The sequence below is a fragment of the Anticarsia gemmatalis genome, chromosome 3, assembly GCF_050436995.1.
Source record: "Anticarsia gemmatalis isolate Benzon Research Colony breed Stoneville strain chromosome 3, ilAntGemm2 primary, whole genome shotgun sequence".
In the NCBI taxonomy this organism is placed as follows: Eukaryota; Metazoa; Arthropoda; class Insecta; order Lepidoptera; family Erebidae; genus Anticarsia; species Anticarsia gemmatalis.
Window position 1 is genome coordinate 14,573,425 of NC_134747.1, and position 20,030 is coordinate 14,593,454.

At 43.8% G+C, this 20,030-nt stretch overlaps 1 protein-coding gene across 2 annotated transcripts in view; it reads left to right on the plus strand.

The window, feature by feature from the left end:
* The window catches only part of side-II (sidestep II transmembrane protein), a 361,927-nt gene that overhangs the window by 327,152 nt on the left and 14,745 nt on the right, over positions 1-20,030 (plus strand). For both annotated transcript variants that reach the window (XM_076136708.1, XM_076136709.1), the window contains exons 10-14: positions 715-874; positions 5,062-5,251; positions 5,371-5,474; positions 5,829-5,976; positions 10,487-10,641. In XM_076136708.1, the coding sequence (XP_075992823.1) occupies positions 715-874; positions 5,062-5,251; positions 5,371-5,474; positions 5,829-5,976; positions 10,487-10,641 (757 nt within the window). The remainder of the gene's footprint in view (positions 1-714; positions 875-5,061; positions 5,252-5,370; positions 5,475-5,828; positions 5,977-10,486; positions 10,642-20,030) is intronic.

Here is a 20,030-nt window from a genome sequence, read left to right on the forward strand (position 1 = left end):
AATCCACAACATCTAGTATTTCCTGAAATTTGCTATTTTTTCACAGGGATCACGATGCTCGCAGCTCATGTTCGTACGTCACAGTACTGTGAACTGTGAGCCACGCGTCCACACTGATAGTAAAAATCTTTTTGTTAGAAACAAAAAAATATAATCAGTCCTCTAGAACGTAACGAGTACCTTTGTCCGCTGGAGTGGCGCCTTTTGTAGGGCCGGCGCGGTAATGGGCGGACCCTTTGTGTAAATATATTCTAGTAATTGTACACCCCCCTCATACTCTCCCACCCCCTCGCAAAAGAACATTTACGTCATCATAATATTGTAGGAATATTTTTTCATGTTACGCTACATTATGATCGACGTGGATTGTAAAATGTTAGTGCCCACTTTTTTTCTTGTTATTAGCTTTTATCTCGTGCGAGATGGAATCGTGTCCGTGTGATGTTCGTTAATCCTGCGACGAGACAATCTGTTAGAAGGCTTCGTCCAATAAGCCGCTCGCATTCCTATGATATTCTAAGCCGATCAAAGTGCTTGCGTTTCGAAATGATGAATTTTAATCTGAACTCTGCCGCTGTGCTCTTTGTGCTGATTTATACGAGCGACGACAGCGACATTCCTCTCTCCTTCAAATGATCACCCATACAAATAGTAGCGAGAGCGTAACGCAACGTGTGTGTAAGTGAGCGCTCTACAATGTACATATTGTTGCAGGATCGTCCGCTGGCGCACAACGCGAGCGCGCGCGTGTTCCACAGCAACCAGAGCCTGGTGCTGCAGAAGGTGACGCGCCACAGCAGCGGCCGCTACGCCTGCTCCGCGCTCAACGCCGAGGGCGAGACCGTCTCCAACGAGCTGCACTTCAGAGTCAAGTGTGAGTGCACCTGCTCCTTCACACCTCACACTCACATACATAGACTCGCTTCATAAAGACAGTAGATTATTTAAGGCTACAGCAATTAAGCCATTTTCCAACAATTTCCTTTTCCACTATGTAAACGCAAATTAAAATTTTAATCTCCGCAAAAAAAATATGAAAGTTAGCAAAGTTTCTTAGTTTGTCACAATGTGAGCTGCAACTGTATACCTACAGTTTATTTATGTATCAGTTACGCTCATAAAAACAATATCAGTGAACAGGTAAACATACTTGGCCTCTACTCACACTCATACACTCATACACTCATATGCCAGTATCTAACGACACAGTATATTGTTTCCTGTTATTCAAGTACGTTTTCGATAAAATAAATGAGCTAATAAATAAAACGGACACAGCTGAACAGTCACGCTAGTTTCTTCAACAACAATTTATTTTATTGTTTGGAAAATATTCAATAGATGTTTTGTTCACAACGGAATAACGTTCAATACTATTATTCTCGTTGACTCGGCTCTACTGGCACAGCTCCTGGAGGTATTTTAGCACTCGCCGAACGAGATATATTCTCATCTCATTGGAAGTATTTTGAATTCAGTGCTAGCTCACTAAGTCTCTGAAGGATTCGACGGTTTCATGCAATATTCACACGCCGTTCGGGTCGTGTCGTTTGCGTCAAGCAGAATTATGCAACAAGATAAAGCTCACATATTGGAATTCGTCGAAAGTTGCGAACAACTTGAGAGAGACCGGACGTGCTCCGGGCCGCCGCCGCGCCGCCCCCGCATCGCCCCCGCGCCGCACTCGCACCGCAACCCGCAGATAGATAATGCACACAAGTTCGAGCTCTAAATAATAACCTGACCGTCGCCGCATCTCCAGGGCCTCGACCGCAGGCCGCACGCCGCCGCGAGACTCGAGCACACTTCGAGGAACGTCCTGATCGTCCTCCGATAAACTCCGCCGCGGCGCAAAGTTCACGCGCCCTGCAGTGCCGCCCGCCAAGCATTCAGATGATATTCGGCACTAAACCGAACTTAACTGGTGGAGGCGTGAAAGTTTGGCGCTAAATAGAAAAGTCGGTCGGAGGCGGGTTCATTACGGCACCTCTCGAAGCTCATTCAAAACAATCGGCACAAATCTAGAACAATGCGAGCCACCGAGCCGCGCTTAAATTGCTCAGAATTAATTCATCGCGACGTCCGCGCATTGTGTCGCCGCAACACGGCTGCGCTGCTCCGCGCCGCGCCGCGCCCACGTCGTACCGCGCCGCGCGGCTCGCGGGCCAGCACGTTATCTCGCGCCGCCGCGCGCCGGCCGACAGGAAACTTTCCGCTAATTGTTTTTTCTCCGACGTTTGCCTTGATGCCTTCTGAAAGGAAATACGGAACGGATAAACTTCTTGTTTTGCGATTTGAGATTAAATGGAGTTAGTACCTTTTTATTAGAGTTAAACGACCTTCTACTTTTATGTAGCGGGGTTTTTGTAGCGATCGTATTATGTGTTGTGTACACACGTTGTGTGTGCGGAATGTTCGTAATGAGTGGAGGGTAGGCGGTATTGTGTACGAAGGCGCTTATATCCGGCGTGTGACGGCGACATCCGGCGAGTGACGTGAGAGTCGCGCGTGACGCGAGTGACGCAAGACCACTCACTTGCCGCACTCGCCACTCTCTCACACTGATCGATCGCTTAATATAGATAAATTTGCAACGTAATACCTGCCTCCTTTCATTTGGCTCTCTCTAGTTAAAGGAAAACTTTGTCGTTCATCATCACGTTTGTTTTTTTATCTAGAGTGTATTGCAATGTGGTGACAATGATAGTGTTAGCAATGAATATTGTGAAACAAGTAAAAGCTCGTGCTAGGTCAGGGGGTAGAACAGTTAATTTGGTCGGGAGCGACGTCGGTGTCGGAGCGAGCAGCTCTGCGCGGTGGAGCGTAGTCAATTAGGTGTGATTGGATGGCGGTGATTAAGGCCCGGCGCTGTCCGTCGATAAATAAGCGATATAAATTGATCCGGCCTGTTTGTTTAGTTGCAGTCGCAGGTGAGCTCTCTCCTCGGCTCGTTGCTTTAAATCGCCCATCTGTTCTGTAAGACCCCCCCCCCCCGCCGCCTCCCCGCCCCGCGCCCCCCGCTCGTCTCGGCTCGCCTCCCCGCAACACGCCCCAGTAATGGCTGCCGATCTATTTTGCCAATTGTAAGATATGGCCCTGACAAAATAAGATGGGAATTTTTAATGGCGAACATAACTGCGAGTAATGTCGCAATAAATTTTCTGTTTCGCAAGAAAAAATATGTTTTGTAATGAAGTTGTTGTTATTGGTCGTTATGATCGGAGCGGTTCATGACTCGCCTCCATTACGTCCATTGTGCCAGCCTCCGCGGTCCCCGCAGCCCCGCAGCCCCCGCAGCGCCCCACAGTGGGCCGCAGTACCCGCTGGTGCTGGCTCACTGATAAATCACTTACAAATTCTATTTGTTCTCAGATTATCCTATTAGGTCTGGTATTAGCTATTTGAACGGCTTTTAAGTTAGATTAAGTGATTTGAGAGCGGCCATCGCAGCTGCGTCCCGACGACCTTCTGATTTACTCCGACTCGCTCAAACTAGATCGACTACAAAAAGCTTTTCTTCTGTATTTACTTGCCGCATCTCACTACAGCAAAACCAAATACCTAACTGGCCTCATTCCCTATCTCGGAACAGTTTAGTTTCAAATTGAATTAAACATTTCGAACAAAGTTGTTCAAGTAGCTCGAAGGTATTTTATTGGAGTCAAAACACGGCGTCATGTGGCTTACGTAGAAGTGAGATATTATGTGGATACAATAATTTTTTGCCTGTAAGTATAGCTAGAGACAGTGTTCGTCACTAGTTGCACCTGGCGGGTAGTTCGCCTGAGTGTACGTGTGTACGTCACAAGACGAGCTAGTGCCGGTCGAGTGTGCGACGTCATCGCTGGTCGTCCGTCCGTTATTAATCGCGTGTGGGGCTCGCGACTGTCGCCGTCATTACCGCTCGCCCCTAATCCCACTAACGAGCCGCGTGACCTTCGACCTGCCTCACCTTGACACCGCTACACATCTACACAATACTCCTTCAATATTCAGTGCATTGCCCATTTCAAACCAGACATTATTTTCAAAAATATTATTACGACTATATCAATAATGTTAATCGAATTACTGGCTAGCACATTTGACTCCCCTATAAGCATGTAAACTCAAATATCGATAAACAGGTCACATATTTCAAGACCGGCTGTCCCGAATATTGCAGCAAAATTGTATGAATACTTCGATGCAGGAAGCTAAATTTTGCTACAAATATGGCGGTGTCGATACGTGCCGGCGACACGGGACATGAGTTGCGCGTCTTGTACAACATCCACACACGAAATATTCCTTGTTTCATGAACTCATTCCAAATATTCAATCGAAGTTACCACTAACCATACGACAGAATAGAATAGACTGAATCAAGTATTTCTACTGGAGCAGTAGATACACATGAATTAGTACTTCCACAAATAATAGAAGAGAATTAATAAAGGATCACAATGTATCGGTGCGTCCATCAGTCAGAGGCAGTCCATCACGTAACTACATTATTGAAGCGAGAGTATCGTGAGATTTGTACGAGCACTTAACAAAACGATCGCCATAGCTCACCCATTCCTCCACTTAGCCATTTGTTTCCACTAGATAACTAGACTCATCCCGACCAAATTGATCTGGCTAGATAAAACTAGAGAAACAATCTCGGACTTTGTTATCTACTGTTACTTAGTACCGAGGGTAGCCGTTTGATCTTCGCTGAATAAATCTGTGCCCCGTGACCTACATAATTTAATGCTGAATAAATATACATTGAATATTTTGATATACAAATATAGTACTTTCGGGACTCGTTGGTGCAAAAAGCGTGAATTTATCTCCTGTTTTTCAGCTCCCGTTTGATATTCGATTCAAGCAGAACAGTTTTTTGTAAAAGACCTGTGCCAATGTTGTGATGATCGTACGATAGGCGATAGAATTTAACTTTAACAAAGACAAACTTCGAGAGCCTATGATAGTATATAATACTTGGAAGTTGTGTCAGATAATATTACTTAATATAGGCCTTCTCCAATGCGGTGTACTTGTTTATTTGGTAATGTGTGGTGGTGTGTGCAGACTCGCCGTCGTGCCGCACGGGCGGCGTGTCGGTGGTGGGCGCGGCGCGCGGCGAGTCCGTGGTGATCGTGTGCGAGGTGGACGCCGACCCGCCCGCCGCCGTCTTCAAATGGAAGTTCAACAACTCCGGCGAGACCATCGACGTCGCCGCCGACAGATACACCTCCAACGGCAGCGCTTCCAGTCTTAAGTCAGTATTAGTACTTACAAACACTATGAATGAGACTTATTAAATCCATCCTCTCGTGTGAACGTCTTGTGTGCAGTTGTCCTCTTAAAACAAATGATAATGAACTGTTTGTTGTGCAGGTACACGCCCGTGGCAGACCTGGACTACGGCACGTTGTCGTGCTCGGCGTCCAACGAGGTGGGCACGCAGCTCGCGCCCTGTGTCTTCCAGATGGTCGTCGCTGGTGAGTCAACACTCTACTTAGTACTGACCATGCATATTTAGATGATGAATGGCACTTTTGTTGCGTCATTCTTTTTATTTGAGAGAACACTTTGTCTCTCCGAAAAATAAAATCTCCAAAGTTTTATTTTAGTGTTTTTTTTTTTTTGATAGCTGTCCGGAGTTTACAAAACTCTACCATTATGTGGCAATACGCTACCATTTCAATCGACTTCATCGAATCGACAACATGTGGCCAACCTTAAGACGAAATATCAATGACACCTTTTAACAAACATACGGGATATTATAAACTAATGTGTCTGTAATGTGTAACATATACACATACATACACACATTACATGTATATGCGCAGGTAAACCGCACGCGCCGCGCAACTGCACGCTGTGGAACCAGACGTCGGAGTCGGTGGAGGTGTCGTGCGTGGCGGGCTTCGACGGCGGCCTGCCGCAGAAGTTCCTGCTCGAGGTGTACTCCGCTGACGGAGACAGCTCCTCGCCTAGGTAACAACACCTTCGCTACAACACACACACAGCAACAGAAAGATATGTAGATGTCTTAAGATGCTAGACCTTCACTAGGTTACTCACTGCACTGATCCTCAGCCATGCGACGAAGTGGATGTCATTATTTAAGTCCGTGAAGGATTTTTCAATAGTCACTTTGTCAGTCATCCCCAATCCCTAGAATTTGTCATCCGTGTATATTATTTTGGTTGAAAAGCAATATATCTAACTATATTATATACTCAGAGGTTAAGACCATGTTCTCGCATTGCTAGATACCTATAACTTTCTCTCGCTACATCTTCGTAGCCAACTACTAAGCTATGTAATATTTAGGTGCACATATGAAGAGCACGGTGTCGTGCGGTTCGCGATGCCTTCTCTCTTCCTACATGCGGCGTGTGCAGCCGCGCGGATACATTTTATTAAGACTCGCGCGCGGATGCGTCGCGACGCGCTTGACACCGCCGCCGCCCTCGTCGCACCGCGCGGAACTTGCGCTCGACAAACTTAATCGAATATCCGGCGATGCCCCTCTAAGGAGACTTCGTACACTCGCACTCATACCAAAAATATATTGAATCTTTTGTATTTTTTTTTTATTCTTGAAATCGACTTGATACAATTTGAAAACTTACGCCTATAAATAAACAATAGAGTTCTAAATAAGCCGTCAGTGAGGAGGCGCACGCTCCACCGTTGGTCACTACTGTTGCTCATACTATTTGTCTTATGCCAATGTCCATCATTAGCACAGACAGAGTCAGGAGGCGCGTGCTCCGTGCGCTGGCGTGCGGCACACTGTGTGCTCCGAGCATTGTTTTTAATATTACAGAGGCAATCTGGGTCTCAAGCTGCGCCCCCGGCTGACGTGCGCGGACTTAACGACGCCGCCAGCGACACACTATTATTACAAAATTCCTTTATTATATTTCCCTGAACGCACCGACTTAAGTGAAATAATGTGTATCGGAACAGTAATGGATATGGAACCGCGACGGGTCTGGTGTTTTATTATTTTTATGGAAGTGCTCAAAACACGGCTCATTGGCAAGCCATTACGTGCGTCGAGCGGAGCGGCTCTCTCGCTCACTGAGCTCCCTTCATTGTTCCGGAGTGGGAACGTGTCCAGGTACAGGTGTACCAGAGTTACACCGCGCCACCGGTAACACGTGCGTCCACAGCATCGCGACACCTCAGTCCAAACGTATCGTTCATTATACTGTAACAAGTACTTCACTTGACAAAACAGTATGTTCGTGCTTTCCTTAACATTATATAATATATATTGTTGTTGTTTATCTTTGACTGAGAGTAGTATGCAAAAGGAAATGATATTTATTTTTCAATTACTTAGATATTCTGGAGTCAAAAGCTTTCGTTGAAGCCAGCAAAGCGCTTCATCTTACAACTAAATAATATAGCAGGAAATGTAATATCCAGGTAGTTACCGCGCGACGTCGCTCGTTCTGTCTTAGCTGTTAAACGAGTGGTGGAACAAGTCTTAGAGTGGAGGCTCCCGGAGTGGAATCCCGTGTAACCAAGGAGGTCTCGTTAGAGTTGGCAAAACATCTTTAATAATGAATGAATACGATGACAATGAGCCACTCATACGCACACATACATACACACAGACAGACACGTACGTTTATCTAGTATTGTAACATATACTTCGCGTGTCAACTCATACTTTTCGCTCAAGACTTCTAGAATCACTATTCCGAATGATTATATGATACTTACTTTTATAAATCCTTTTAGTTTATAAATAATTATGCTCTACAAAAAGTTCATACTGAAAGTTTCAGTTAGCATCTTTGTTTCAACCTAGAATCAATAGTTTAGTGTAATGAAACTAGTGAACTATAAACAAAGAGCGAAGTTTCAACACAATCAATACACGAGAGCGGCTCTGTTTCCACGGGATGTAATTAGCATGCTCTCAACTAAGCACATTACATGTGAAGATTATTCATTCAAAATCAACAACGTGACCATTCGTGTGGAGATACAAACGTTTACGCTGGAGGTCCGTTATGTTCATATTTAAGAACAACACGATACTGTTGATGTACTCTCCATACACTCGCCGAACACTCTCCACACACTCGTCACACACTCGTCACATACTCGTCTGTATGTAATACACGAACTCTTACATAATGCCGATACAAAATGAACATTGAACCGCGCTCCCGTCGTCATTATAATTACTGGGAATTAAATATTTTCCAATAAACAGTAACGGATGAGTATGGAGCGGTCATTAGGGAGAATATCGCGGCGCTTCAATACAAAAATGTTAAAATATAACACTTTTATTAGGTCGTAAAACGCCTGTTAGGATCGATCTGAAGCGAGCACAATAAAGTATTAAACAATAATTACTTGACGTCAGCGGTTACTGCTGTTGCCACCAAAGTACCGAGACTTATTTTTATGTTATACGATTACTGAACAATGAATATAGTAAAACAGAATTGGTTTGATATATTTTGTAACAAGTTTGCACCCTCTATACACTACACTACTACTTAGTGACTGACATTTGCCGAGCTCTTCTGGAGACATACAAAGTTTACAAACATAATCAAATCAAGCTTACAATTAATTGTATAGACTATAGTTTACCATTGTAATGTTGGGGTTCCTCGTATAAAATAAAGAACAACTGTTAAGTGAGTTACTGCACATGTAATGCGCATTATGTAGAAAACGGAAGAGTCATCAAAATACAATATTAATATTAAGGCGATCCTGTGAGACTAGATGTATGGATGTGAGTGAGGCAAAGAAAGTTTGTAAGAATCGTATCGTACCAAGTGGCGTTTTTTGGTCACTGCCTACCCCTATGGGAAAAGCCGTAATATTATGTATGCATGTAATAAGTAGCTTATTTTACAAGTATATAAATCAAAAGGATTATACACTCTTCACCCTGAGACCTTTCAAATGATAGGCCTAATAACAAGTACAAGTAACCTAAAGGATTTCAAAACAGTTTACTAGGCTAAGTTCAGCTGGACTATATTTTGATTTCCTCTTATGCAAACAAACATATGTACATAGATCAGTTTAGTTATTATATTTATATAAATCGTGAAGTGAAGCCTATTCAACCATCGACGTCACTTAGTTGACACAACACCTCATAATGAGCGTGTATTATAAAACGAAGCCGTAGCGAGAGACGTGAGGCGCGAGGTGAGAGGTGAGAGGTGAGAGGTGAGAGGTGAGAGGTGAGAGGTGAGAGGCAGGTGAGAATGGAAACGCGTTAAAACAAACAAAGAGACGTAAAAATGGAATTAGCGCGGGCCTTGATTCCCCCGAGCCGTGCTATTATTCCTTACCGAGGCCGAGGCTTTCTCGCGCCACCCGCGGACCAAAGCGATACATTATATATTTTATATGAACTTAATATTTATCATAATCGTCTAAATACTTTGAAGTAAATAAGACCTAGTTTTTTACAAGTGTTGGTTTTGTGTTAAACTCTATAAATATCTTCTAAGCAAAGTTAGCACCTAACTTTAAGTTAGTTAATAAAGAACTAAGGAACCCTTCCTCTTAAAGTTTTTAAGATCTTTTTAATTGAATCACTAGCGTTAGGTATAAGTAGTGAAAGTTAATGAATGTGTGTGATTGTCGTACATGATCTCTCAAGCGGCAGCAACCTACACTTGTGTGTAAAATTACAAAACGATCCTAATTTACGTGCTCGCGCGTGACCTTGAACCGCGCGTCCTTGTCACCGAGACACTCACACTCACACTCACACACACACACACGCTCCCTCCCTCCGGTACAGCTCACCCTTCACACGTGGCACTAATGAGCGCCGAACAGATAATAAGCTGCCGGTCGTCAATAAAAACATACACAAATTAAAAGTTTGTCGCGCGCCGCCCCTCCACCCGCACCCCTCGGCCCGCACCCCCGCGCCCGCCATAATGACACCCTCGTTACGAGTATTAATTTATTATTGAGACGAGCAGATAAATGGACACATGTAGTATATAACACGGTAATCACATTACGAGTACTTGTATCATATTTCCGCGATTTTCGTTACTCCTGCTCAGCGCTGCTTGAACTATGCATAGGGATAATTTGGGATTTATTTTTCATCCTGTGATTTTTCTTATGTTTCTTAATTTAAAAATATAGTCTTATTCTCTAAAGAAACGACTATGGACGAAATACTCTTTCGTCGTTCTTTAGTCTCTACCTACCCCTACGGGAAAACGCCGTGTGATTTTATGTATGCATGTCCTCGACTAAAGTCTATTGCAAGTACAAAAATAAAAAGATAACATGATTTTGAGACATCAGCACATATACAGAAATCGGGTATAAAATAAATTGTCCAACTGTAGCCAATCATTTGCTTAGTTTTTATCATTCTCACCAGTTTGCCTTGGTATGTGCCTAGCTCAGTTATCGTACTTATCTCGCTAGGTATATGCTTGTATCACTTGTATGTTTGACAGTGTGTTGTTGTCGGTAGAATAAACCTGACGTCGGAGGAGCCGGTGTGGACGGTGCGCGGCCTGGAGTGGGACGTGCGCTTCAGGCTGGCCGCCGTCGCCTTCAACACTAAGGGACGCTCCGCGCCCGCCAAGCTTGATGATGTGCTCTTCAGAGACCCTGAGAAGAGAACAGGTACCGTTATGAACGCGTTCACTTACACAACCAGGAACCTTCTATAAGATATGGAGTTTAGCTTTATTAAATGATTTACAGTGAAAAAGAAACTGAAGTTATCAAAAAGTTCTTAAGAATATCCGTAAGTCTGTGATTTATCGGAAAAACATTATCACTGTTCCCCAATCCCTCTCGTATTCAAATAAGATCTGTGTTCAGTGGGACAGTAATTCGTTCAAAAATATTATTTAGCACAACAAAAACATCAGTCGTCATATTTCATCGGAGCGTGATCGGTCCCTCGGCGCGTCTCGTTCGTTTTGTATCCTTCAACACAAAACAACCCTTTGAACATCCGCTCGGTTCGATTAAAAACATTTCAGCGAAGCACCGAGCGGTGAGTCGCTCGTGCAGTCGGCGTGTTAGTCTCCACTAGTCTAGCCTATTGTCGTCTGCTCTGGTGTGCGCTCGCGGGGACGGGACACCGGCGCGACATTTAACTACAATCATTAAGTCGCCATTGAAACATACGAGCGGCGGCACTCGTCTATAACTAGTTTTTGTTCTAAATCACTCAGCGAAACTCAATTTGGAGGGTAAAGGGCGGGCCCCGGGGGAGCCGGCGGCGGCGGCGGCGCACTAAGTGGCGGCCGAGCGGCCTTTATCCTCCGCGAATTATTAGCCGAGGGAAAACATTAGCCTCGCCCGGGAAAATATCAACGAGAGGGAAAGTGGCCAGAGATACACCTCAGCCGAGCTGCCTCCGCGAGCGCCTCCCACACTTGACTTGCTCACTTCCCGCCGCCGCCGCCGCGCCGCGCGCTCTCTCGGTCCACGGGCGCCTGCCGTACCTCCGTCAGCTCTTAAATACCGCTGTACGATACAGTTGCTCGACATTAATCAAGGAACGTGTTTGTAATCATTGATGACTGACATTACTGTTGATTGACTTGGGCCTACTGAATCTCGTATTCAAACATGCATTAATAGTTTAATAATAATACTACAAGTAGCTTCGTATAGGACATTGGTGTGGAGGCGGCGCGATGCGGTGCGGTGGCTTCAGTTCGGGCCACCTTCGCATCGATCGGTGCAGAAGTAGGCCGCAGCGTTTCTGCAACCTCAAGATAATCCCATTTTAATTAAACGCTCGGATTTACGGCGAGATTAATCAAGAGCCTCTTCTCGGAGTGCTCCGTGTGTGCGCTGCGCCGACAGACAACACACCTCGCCCACCTCGCGCTGCCCGACTGCCGACTGCCGAGCGCCGACTGCCGAGCGCCGACTGCCGAGCGCCGAGGCCGTGGACTCACACTTCACTAGCGAGATATAGTAGTATCTGTGTGGGTCGCGGAGCCGGCATGTTCCCCTTATCTGTAATGAGAGCTCCTAATTTGGCAATTATGTGGAAGTGATTGGTGTCAGTGAGTCGGCGCGGATCGTCTCGGGTTAATCTGCCTAGTTACGATGTTCTTTTGTAAGATTATATTATCTCTATCATATAACTTACTAGTATCTACTGGCGTACACTAGTAACTAACAGCCCTGCTATCTCATCGGGTATTTTAGCTTCAATGTCCACGTACTTAGTGTTAATATTTAGTCCAATATTTATATTGTATTGTAATCTCTCATCTTTTAATCTTAACTCTATCAGGGGTTTTTCCGAAGTTGCCAAAAACATTTTACTGCAGTTAGCTCATTAGATGATTTATTTTCCAAATATATACAAACCTAATAGAACGTATTAAAAGAATGTCACTTTTCTCACAACCAACGATGTCGGTGCGCTGTAAAGACAACGGACGTAGTGGAAGTCGAGACAAACTTTCAAATGGCTCTCTTTAAAAGTTAACAGGAAAAATTGTGTCGCCGTGAAAATCTGTTTAAAAATGTAGCGGACGTTTCAACAGCTATTAAAATAAAACAATTATATTTTGAGTGCTGAATATAAAACGTTTGTGGAAAAATAATGATAACTGATGTTCAACTTGTTATTTCAAATATTTAATTAATTCTCAGACTTTTGTAATAACTGTGATGTTTAGAAGACGTCACCTAAAGTCAACTTTCTGATAATATACATATGTTCACGTAGAACATTGAACAGCACTGAACAAATCGAAAAATCTTATGTTACTCGACAAAAATAAGTAGGTCATCACTCCGGACGCGTAGCGATGCGTACTGATGCGTAAAAACTAATGTGCGTGCGATCGACGTCGACATGTGGGACCTTTAATTTGTCGCGTGGCAGCGCTCCCGCCGCCGGCACCGTCACACCGTCAGTGCCGGCAGTACCGGCAGTACCGGCAGTACCGGCAGTACCGGCAGTACCGGCAGCACCGCGCCTCGCCTCGCGCCGCTTTTTATATCGACCGTTTATTCTGCCGCCGGCCGACCCTGATTTCTGGTAAATTGTCAAGATTCGACTTCACCCTTTCAGCTCACTGACGACACCTACATCATTTTTGATGGATTCAATTTGTAAACGTGATTATGCTCGGTCGACTCACCGCTCACCGGTCGCCGGTCGCCAGTCACCGGATCTACGTAAACAACGCTAAACTCTACATTTCCGATTCATAATAAACTTCTCAATTGTAGGTATGTTGTTCAGAGCGTTATTCATACAAAGTAGTGAGGATGTGCAGCAGTCGCATGTAGTTGTGAGTGATGGCGCGCACTGCATCCATCTCGCACGTCCGGCAGCGCCTCGTCTCTCTTGATCAACACAACATCGCTCATGCAAATTGAAAATCCAGCGCTTGATCACGAGCAGAGGACCGACAGTCATTGAGAAAACAAACGTCCACTTCACGTCTTCTTCTAAATAAAAGTAAATCAAAGTATGGTGAGTGTGAGTGGTCGTTGCAAGTAAGTACCGTCGTACACTTAGCGGAGAGTTGTCTCACCCAGTACTTAGACGCAGTACACGTGCGGGACTCGGCCGCCTGGACACCGCGGGGCTGAGGGCCGGGGGAAGGGGTGGGCTTCCTCCCACAAACAAATGGCAATAAGTTTCCAACGAAATTGAAAGTAAACAGCTCGATAGTCGGTGTAACCGGTCGTGAAGGGACCGCCGCTAAGTACCTCGTGTTATCACTACAAACAATCTCGATCATTCATCATTTATGAAGCCAGCCCGGCACAGCGCGGCGCAGCGCGGCACAGCTCCGCTCCGCACGAGTCGAACAGATTCCTCGCTAACCGCGATACATTTTAATCGCTGGAGCTTAAACTAGGATTAACAGTTTATTACTAATTTATGTGAATGGATGCACAGATGATTACATTAGGGAACTATTGATAAACGTACAGATTACCGGCCGATTAACGTCTGCTGTTTAATTAATTGTAAGTATGTGACATGTGTGTACATCACACACACACACACACACACACACACACACACACACACGTATAGATGGTGAGGAGGCTCACGTTAACTCGCCACGTCGCACGGTGGATCGAAAATCGGCTGTAGAAGACATAGGATCTCGATGTCGTGAATGTTATTTTTTTCGCTGGAAATGACTTCTGCTGATCATTACTATTATAAAAAATGACATATGAAGTAATTGTATGCACAAATGGAAGAGTTATAATTTTTTTAAGAAAAATTTGTATGGAGCTGACATGAAAAATGAGAATATCTCTGGAATCGCAAGGTTGGCCGTTATATCCTCGCACACTGATATAGTACTATTTATTTGTGAATTTTCGACATACTTTATATCGCGGCATCACTTGCGATTTTTTTTCTAAAAATCGTCAAAATTTTCAAAAAAAAATTTTTGTTTATGATACATTTTAATGCTTAAATGCGACTATAATAAGTGTAATTTACAATATTTTTTATGCTTAGACCAAAACATTCTAAGAAATCACACAATCGTATTACTCCTCCTCGAATGGTGCTCTCTGAACCTCGTATAATCTTTGTTTCGGGCCTCTGAAGCTTCTTCCGAAAGACTTCCAAATGGTACAATAGCATTTACTCCGTTTATCAACAATTTGTGGACTATTGATGACATGCAGTACCCATCGTACAGTTCCAACTATTTTTTAGCGGTTGTTATTAGGTCTTCATATAATCCAAATACTGAACTTGTAACGACAAGATAAACAATTAATTAAAGTAGATATAAGCAAAACATAAAGAGTGGTCAAGATGATTCCAGCATATTTATGACCTGTTTGGTTCCATTAAAGTTGATAGCTGACGGTGATACCGTATGGGTGAATCCAAAACCCTGCTCACCGCCTTTGTATTGCCTTCCAGTCTAGTTTAGTTTTGCGAAATAATCCAAAGAAGTTGTCATAAATGAAAAAACTGCAGTGGATAACAAAATTGAAGCTCTCGTTCCCTCAATATGTCGATGACATGAAATTAGTCGACCAATTGGTGATGACGATGATTGATGTCAAAATTTGTACATATCTGTCTGAAGCGAAGTCAAATGCGGCCTGCTACCTGTGTTTGGCTAAGCCCACATAAATGAATAAGTTAGATGACTTAGATGCCATTGCGTCAAAAACCGTTTCTTCTGGCGTGTTCGGATAAACATCACTTCGTGCCCGCATTAATGTGATGAAATGTCTTCTACACATAGCGCTTCGTCTCGACTTTAAAAAGTGGTCTGCAAGAGGAGAAGGCCATCAAGAGTTATTGTATCCAAGAAAAAAGCTCATCCAAGATTGATTCAAAGATGATCTCAACCTTTGATCGATCTTGGATGAGTTTTTGATCGATTAATTTCATGTCTTCGACATTGTGAGGATACGAGAGCTTCAATTTTGTCATCCACTGCAGTTTTTTCATTTATGACAACTTCTTTGGATTATTTCGCAAAACTAAACTGGATTGGACGGCAATACATAGGTGGTGAGCAGGGTTTTGGATTCACCCATACGGTATCACCGTCAGCTATCAACTTTAATGGAAACTAAACCGGTCATAAACGTAATTCGCAGATTTGCTGTGATTCTGAGAGCTATCATATCTGGAGAGTTTAAATACGTGCAGAAATTTAAAGAATACGCTAGAACAACCGCTGAAAAATACTTAGAATTGTACGATGGGTACCTACTGCATGTCTTCAACCGTCCACAAATTGCTGATTAACCGAGGGGACATAATTGCAGTTAATGCTATTGTAACATTTGGAAGTCTTTCGGAAGAAGCTTCAGAGGCCCGAAACAAAGATTATACGAGGTTCAGAGAGCACCATTCGAGGAGGAGTAATACGATTGTGTGATTTCTTAGAATGTTTTGGTCTAAGCATAAAAAATATTGTAAATTACACTTATTATAGTCGCATTTAAGCATTAAAATGTATCATAAACAAAAAATTTTTTTTGAAAATTTTGCCGATTTTTAGAAAAAAAATCGCAAGTGATGCCGCGATATAAAGTATGTCAAAAATTCACAAATAAATAGTACTATATCAGTGTGCGAGGATATAACGGCCAACCTTGCGATTCCAGAGATATTCTCATTTTTCATGTCAGCTCCATACAAATTTTTCTTAAAAAAATTATAACTCTTCCATTTGTGCATACAATTACTTCATATGTCATTTTTTATAATAGTAATGATCAGCAGAAGTCATTTCCAGCGAAAAAAATAACATTCACGACATCGAGATCCTATGTCTTCTACAGCCGATTTTCGATCCACCGTGCGTCGTAGATCTCCACTTGCTTGTCACCAGTTAACAACAACAACCTCTACCCATATCGATCTGTGTGTCATCCTACTTATCTTATATTAGTTTCTCTGTATGACTAATTCAGTAAGATAACTTGTTATCTGAGTTGGTAAAAAACAGTTCAGGTCAAACACTTTAAGTATCGACTAATTGAATATTTAACAAGGTTCTAGCTATGAACATTATAGTGATAATGAATTTAAAGTAACAGTAAATATAGACGGCTAGAACAGCAGGATGGCGTGCGGATATGAGAGCTGTCGATGTGCGTCGAAGTAGCGCAGAATAGTGCGGAAGTATGATTAATTCCCTACTCGATGCACTGGCCAGTACCTGGCGCCCGCTGATATTGTACGTACTGTAGCGACGCACCGCTCCACGTCGCCGCGTCGCTCACGCTCTTATACCTTTACCATCGCTCTTATACCTTTGGAACGACTGTATTCGATTGGTTTGCATGACACATGCATAAATATGCAGGTACTTGTGAGAAAATAACCCAAATAACACACGCTTGAGTGCGATGTGAGCGCGTGTGTGGTTTGCTCGCAGCATGCATAAGCATCAGCGCGCACTCAGTGACAAGTGGCAGTGTTCCCGCGACACCCGGCGACACTCGGCGACGCTCGGCGACAAAGGGCGCGAGACACAACAGTCGCATGTTATGAATCATTCACAAGATGCACGAGTCGTTTGTGTTCATAAATACCCGACAAGGTAATGTGCTTCCTGAGAGGACACACGACTCTGCTCACAGCGCGGTGCCGAGGAATATCCTCGCGTTGAATGAAGCACACATACCGTGACAGATACATACAAGTACAGTATATTATGAGTGCGATAACTTTAATATTGTTATATTATAACTACATAATACTCGCACCAATATATATGTAACGTATACAATATACATGTGTATATACGGAGACACGACGCTCACCCAGCAGTCCAGTACCCACATAGAAATGGTCGCGTTCGTCGCATAAATCAGCGTTGATACCAGCTCAATCAAACTAGTAAATAGCACGTTTGAATCTACGACGGATTTGGACAAAAATTATGCCTCAAACATATCATTTTTATTTGGTTGGCGTTCGGGCGGCGCGGCCATTTGTTAGGCGGCTATTTGAGCCGTATTCAGTGGAGTCGAGCCTGTATCCGCGGCGCGTATAAATCAACCGCTCGGAGCCGTCCTGCGCGCGCTGAAATATGATCGCACCGCTCTAATCCGCCTTTTGTTTGAGGACCATTACGCCGGCCACCACGCCGACCACCACGGCGGCCACCACGCCACGCGCGGACACAACGCAGCTCTCCGCACTCGGTGCTCTCTCGCCATCATCACAGAGATTAGCGTTTTACTATTAACTAGGTATCAAGTACTCCGAGATATTGTCACACGCACGATCAGACCACATTGATGGCATTTATTTAGAGCACAAAATAATCGCTTTGATAGGCATTGACGCGTTGTTATTTAATCTACATTTTCATCTATTTTATATTATTATTATTCGGACAGAAACTTGGTCGTGATTGAGTAAGCAAACATCAAAACACGCAAAACTTTCGTTATTATAACATCAATACATTTAGATAACCATGATTATAGTGTCTTATTTAGTCAAGTGTGTATCGTTTATGTCAGAGGTAATTGTAAAACACGACGTCAACGTAGTGCACGCGCAGTGGTTCAGCAGCCGCGTGCGACTGTCGCACGTTGTCCGGCGACACAGCGACAAGTCGCGCGACTGCAGCGCACAGTTTATTGCGCTTGAATATTCATCAGTTTGTGTGTGAGATGAGAAATAATAACGCACGGCACAAAAATACGAGCAACACCAGCCGTACATCTAGCTGTTTTATATCGGTGCAGTTATATCATCATATTGTTACATAATAATATGTATGTGTCATTATTCTATGAATAATATTATAGACAATTTTCAGTCGCTGTGAAAACGTAATCACGTAATTAGCATTCGATGAACACTCAGCACTCACTCGCTCGGTGCTCGTAGTGCTCAGTAGTTGTAGCAGCAGGTAGTGGCAGCGGTGTTGTTGTCTCTGTCGCACACGTGGCACGATAAATAACGCGGACAAGTTATCGAATGAGTCGCGGAAGCCGTTGGATGATGAATACGCGATATTTTGCATCAGTTCCTCGTATTAATTACGTAGCGGAAAAATACAATAACGGCGTAATAAATCACTGATAAAGTGCAATGAATAATGATTATTCGTTCCTCGTCGTTTTGCCCGCGGACATGATTTATCGGTCGAGCGCAGCACACACACAACCACACACACACACACACAACACATAGACACGACACATACAGACTCACACAATCCTACACACAATTTTGTGTTTTAGTTAATATACCTATATTATGTCACCCACGTGTAGTAACCAGAAATTACTTGTTACTCAGCTATTATAAAATCATGATTTTGAAGACATTGCGACCCGAAATATATGCCGAGTTGTTAAGGGTAATTAGCTTCAGTAAGTACTCTGCAGTTTTACTTGAGCGAGAACATGCAATGGACAGCCACTGCTGCGATAGTGATCAGTGTTGCTGTCACGACGTGTCGTCGCGTCGTGTTAACGCGTCACGTCAAACTTCAGTTCCGTCGTAACAAACATACTGACTCGGTATCTACTTGATCGCTGTATTCGATCGAGCCGAAACAACCTACAGATTTCTCTCGTCATTTAAATATGCTTTCATAGTGAGCTCATACGTATATTAGCGTGTATGTATGAGTATACAGTATCAGATATGTAAACATACCACTTACAACATTAACATGAATTTCAATGAATAATCAACGTTCAGAATTAATTTCAGCTGTAACCGGGATGGTGGCGCGGCGAACGTCACGTGACAAGTAATTGTGACGCCGTGACGTGCCGTAAATACTTGCGACTTACATTACATGACGCGTGTCGCGTGACGTATGACGCGTGACGTGCGACGGCACAACTAACAACGAGCATCGAAGTTAGAGCTTCTGGTTTCCAAGACGCGCCCGTCGGCGAGACGCGAATACATTAGCCGACCAACTTGAATCATTAATACCGGCCGTTTTGATTAATATTTATATTAATTCTATGCAAATTGCCAGTTTGACGCTAAATTAACGTTATTTAGCAGCGGCTCCACGCACTTCGTCGAGCTCACGTCGCGTCCCCGCGTCGTTACCGCGCCGTATCCGCGCCGCGTCCCTGTCGACGTGACCTCCACGCCGACTGGCGGCGCGGAGCAATATATCGTTTTCCTCGACGAATGTGGAGCACCATCGCGGGTGCACTGAGTCTTATTTTAATAAAAAGCTTATTTGTCGTGAGGAATAATATCGGCGAAGGTACGACTCCGACATTGTTACAAGAGAAAATATCTACGAGTGCGTCCCGAGACGAGAATAAAACTAACAAACCAATAACCTAATATATTCTAGTGGTTGATATAAAATTCTCCTTTCATATCAGCCGTCTCCTTGTCAACGAGCGTATGAATTTATATTGGAAATGATTGCAGAGCGTCCCGATATTGATACACTTAATAAAACTAGGAAATTATTGGAGCGCGAGTCGTCGCCTCCTCGCTCGTTCAGTAGACGGCGCTGCGGGCCCTCTGCCTCCGACTACGATCCCTTGTCATTACTAATTTCAGACGTTGAAGAAAC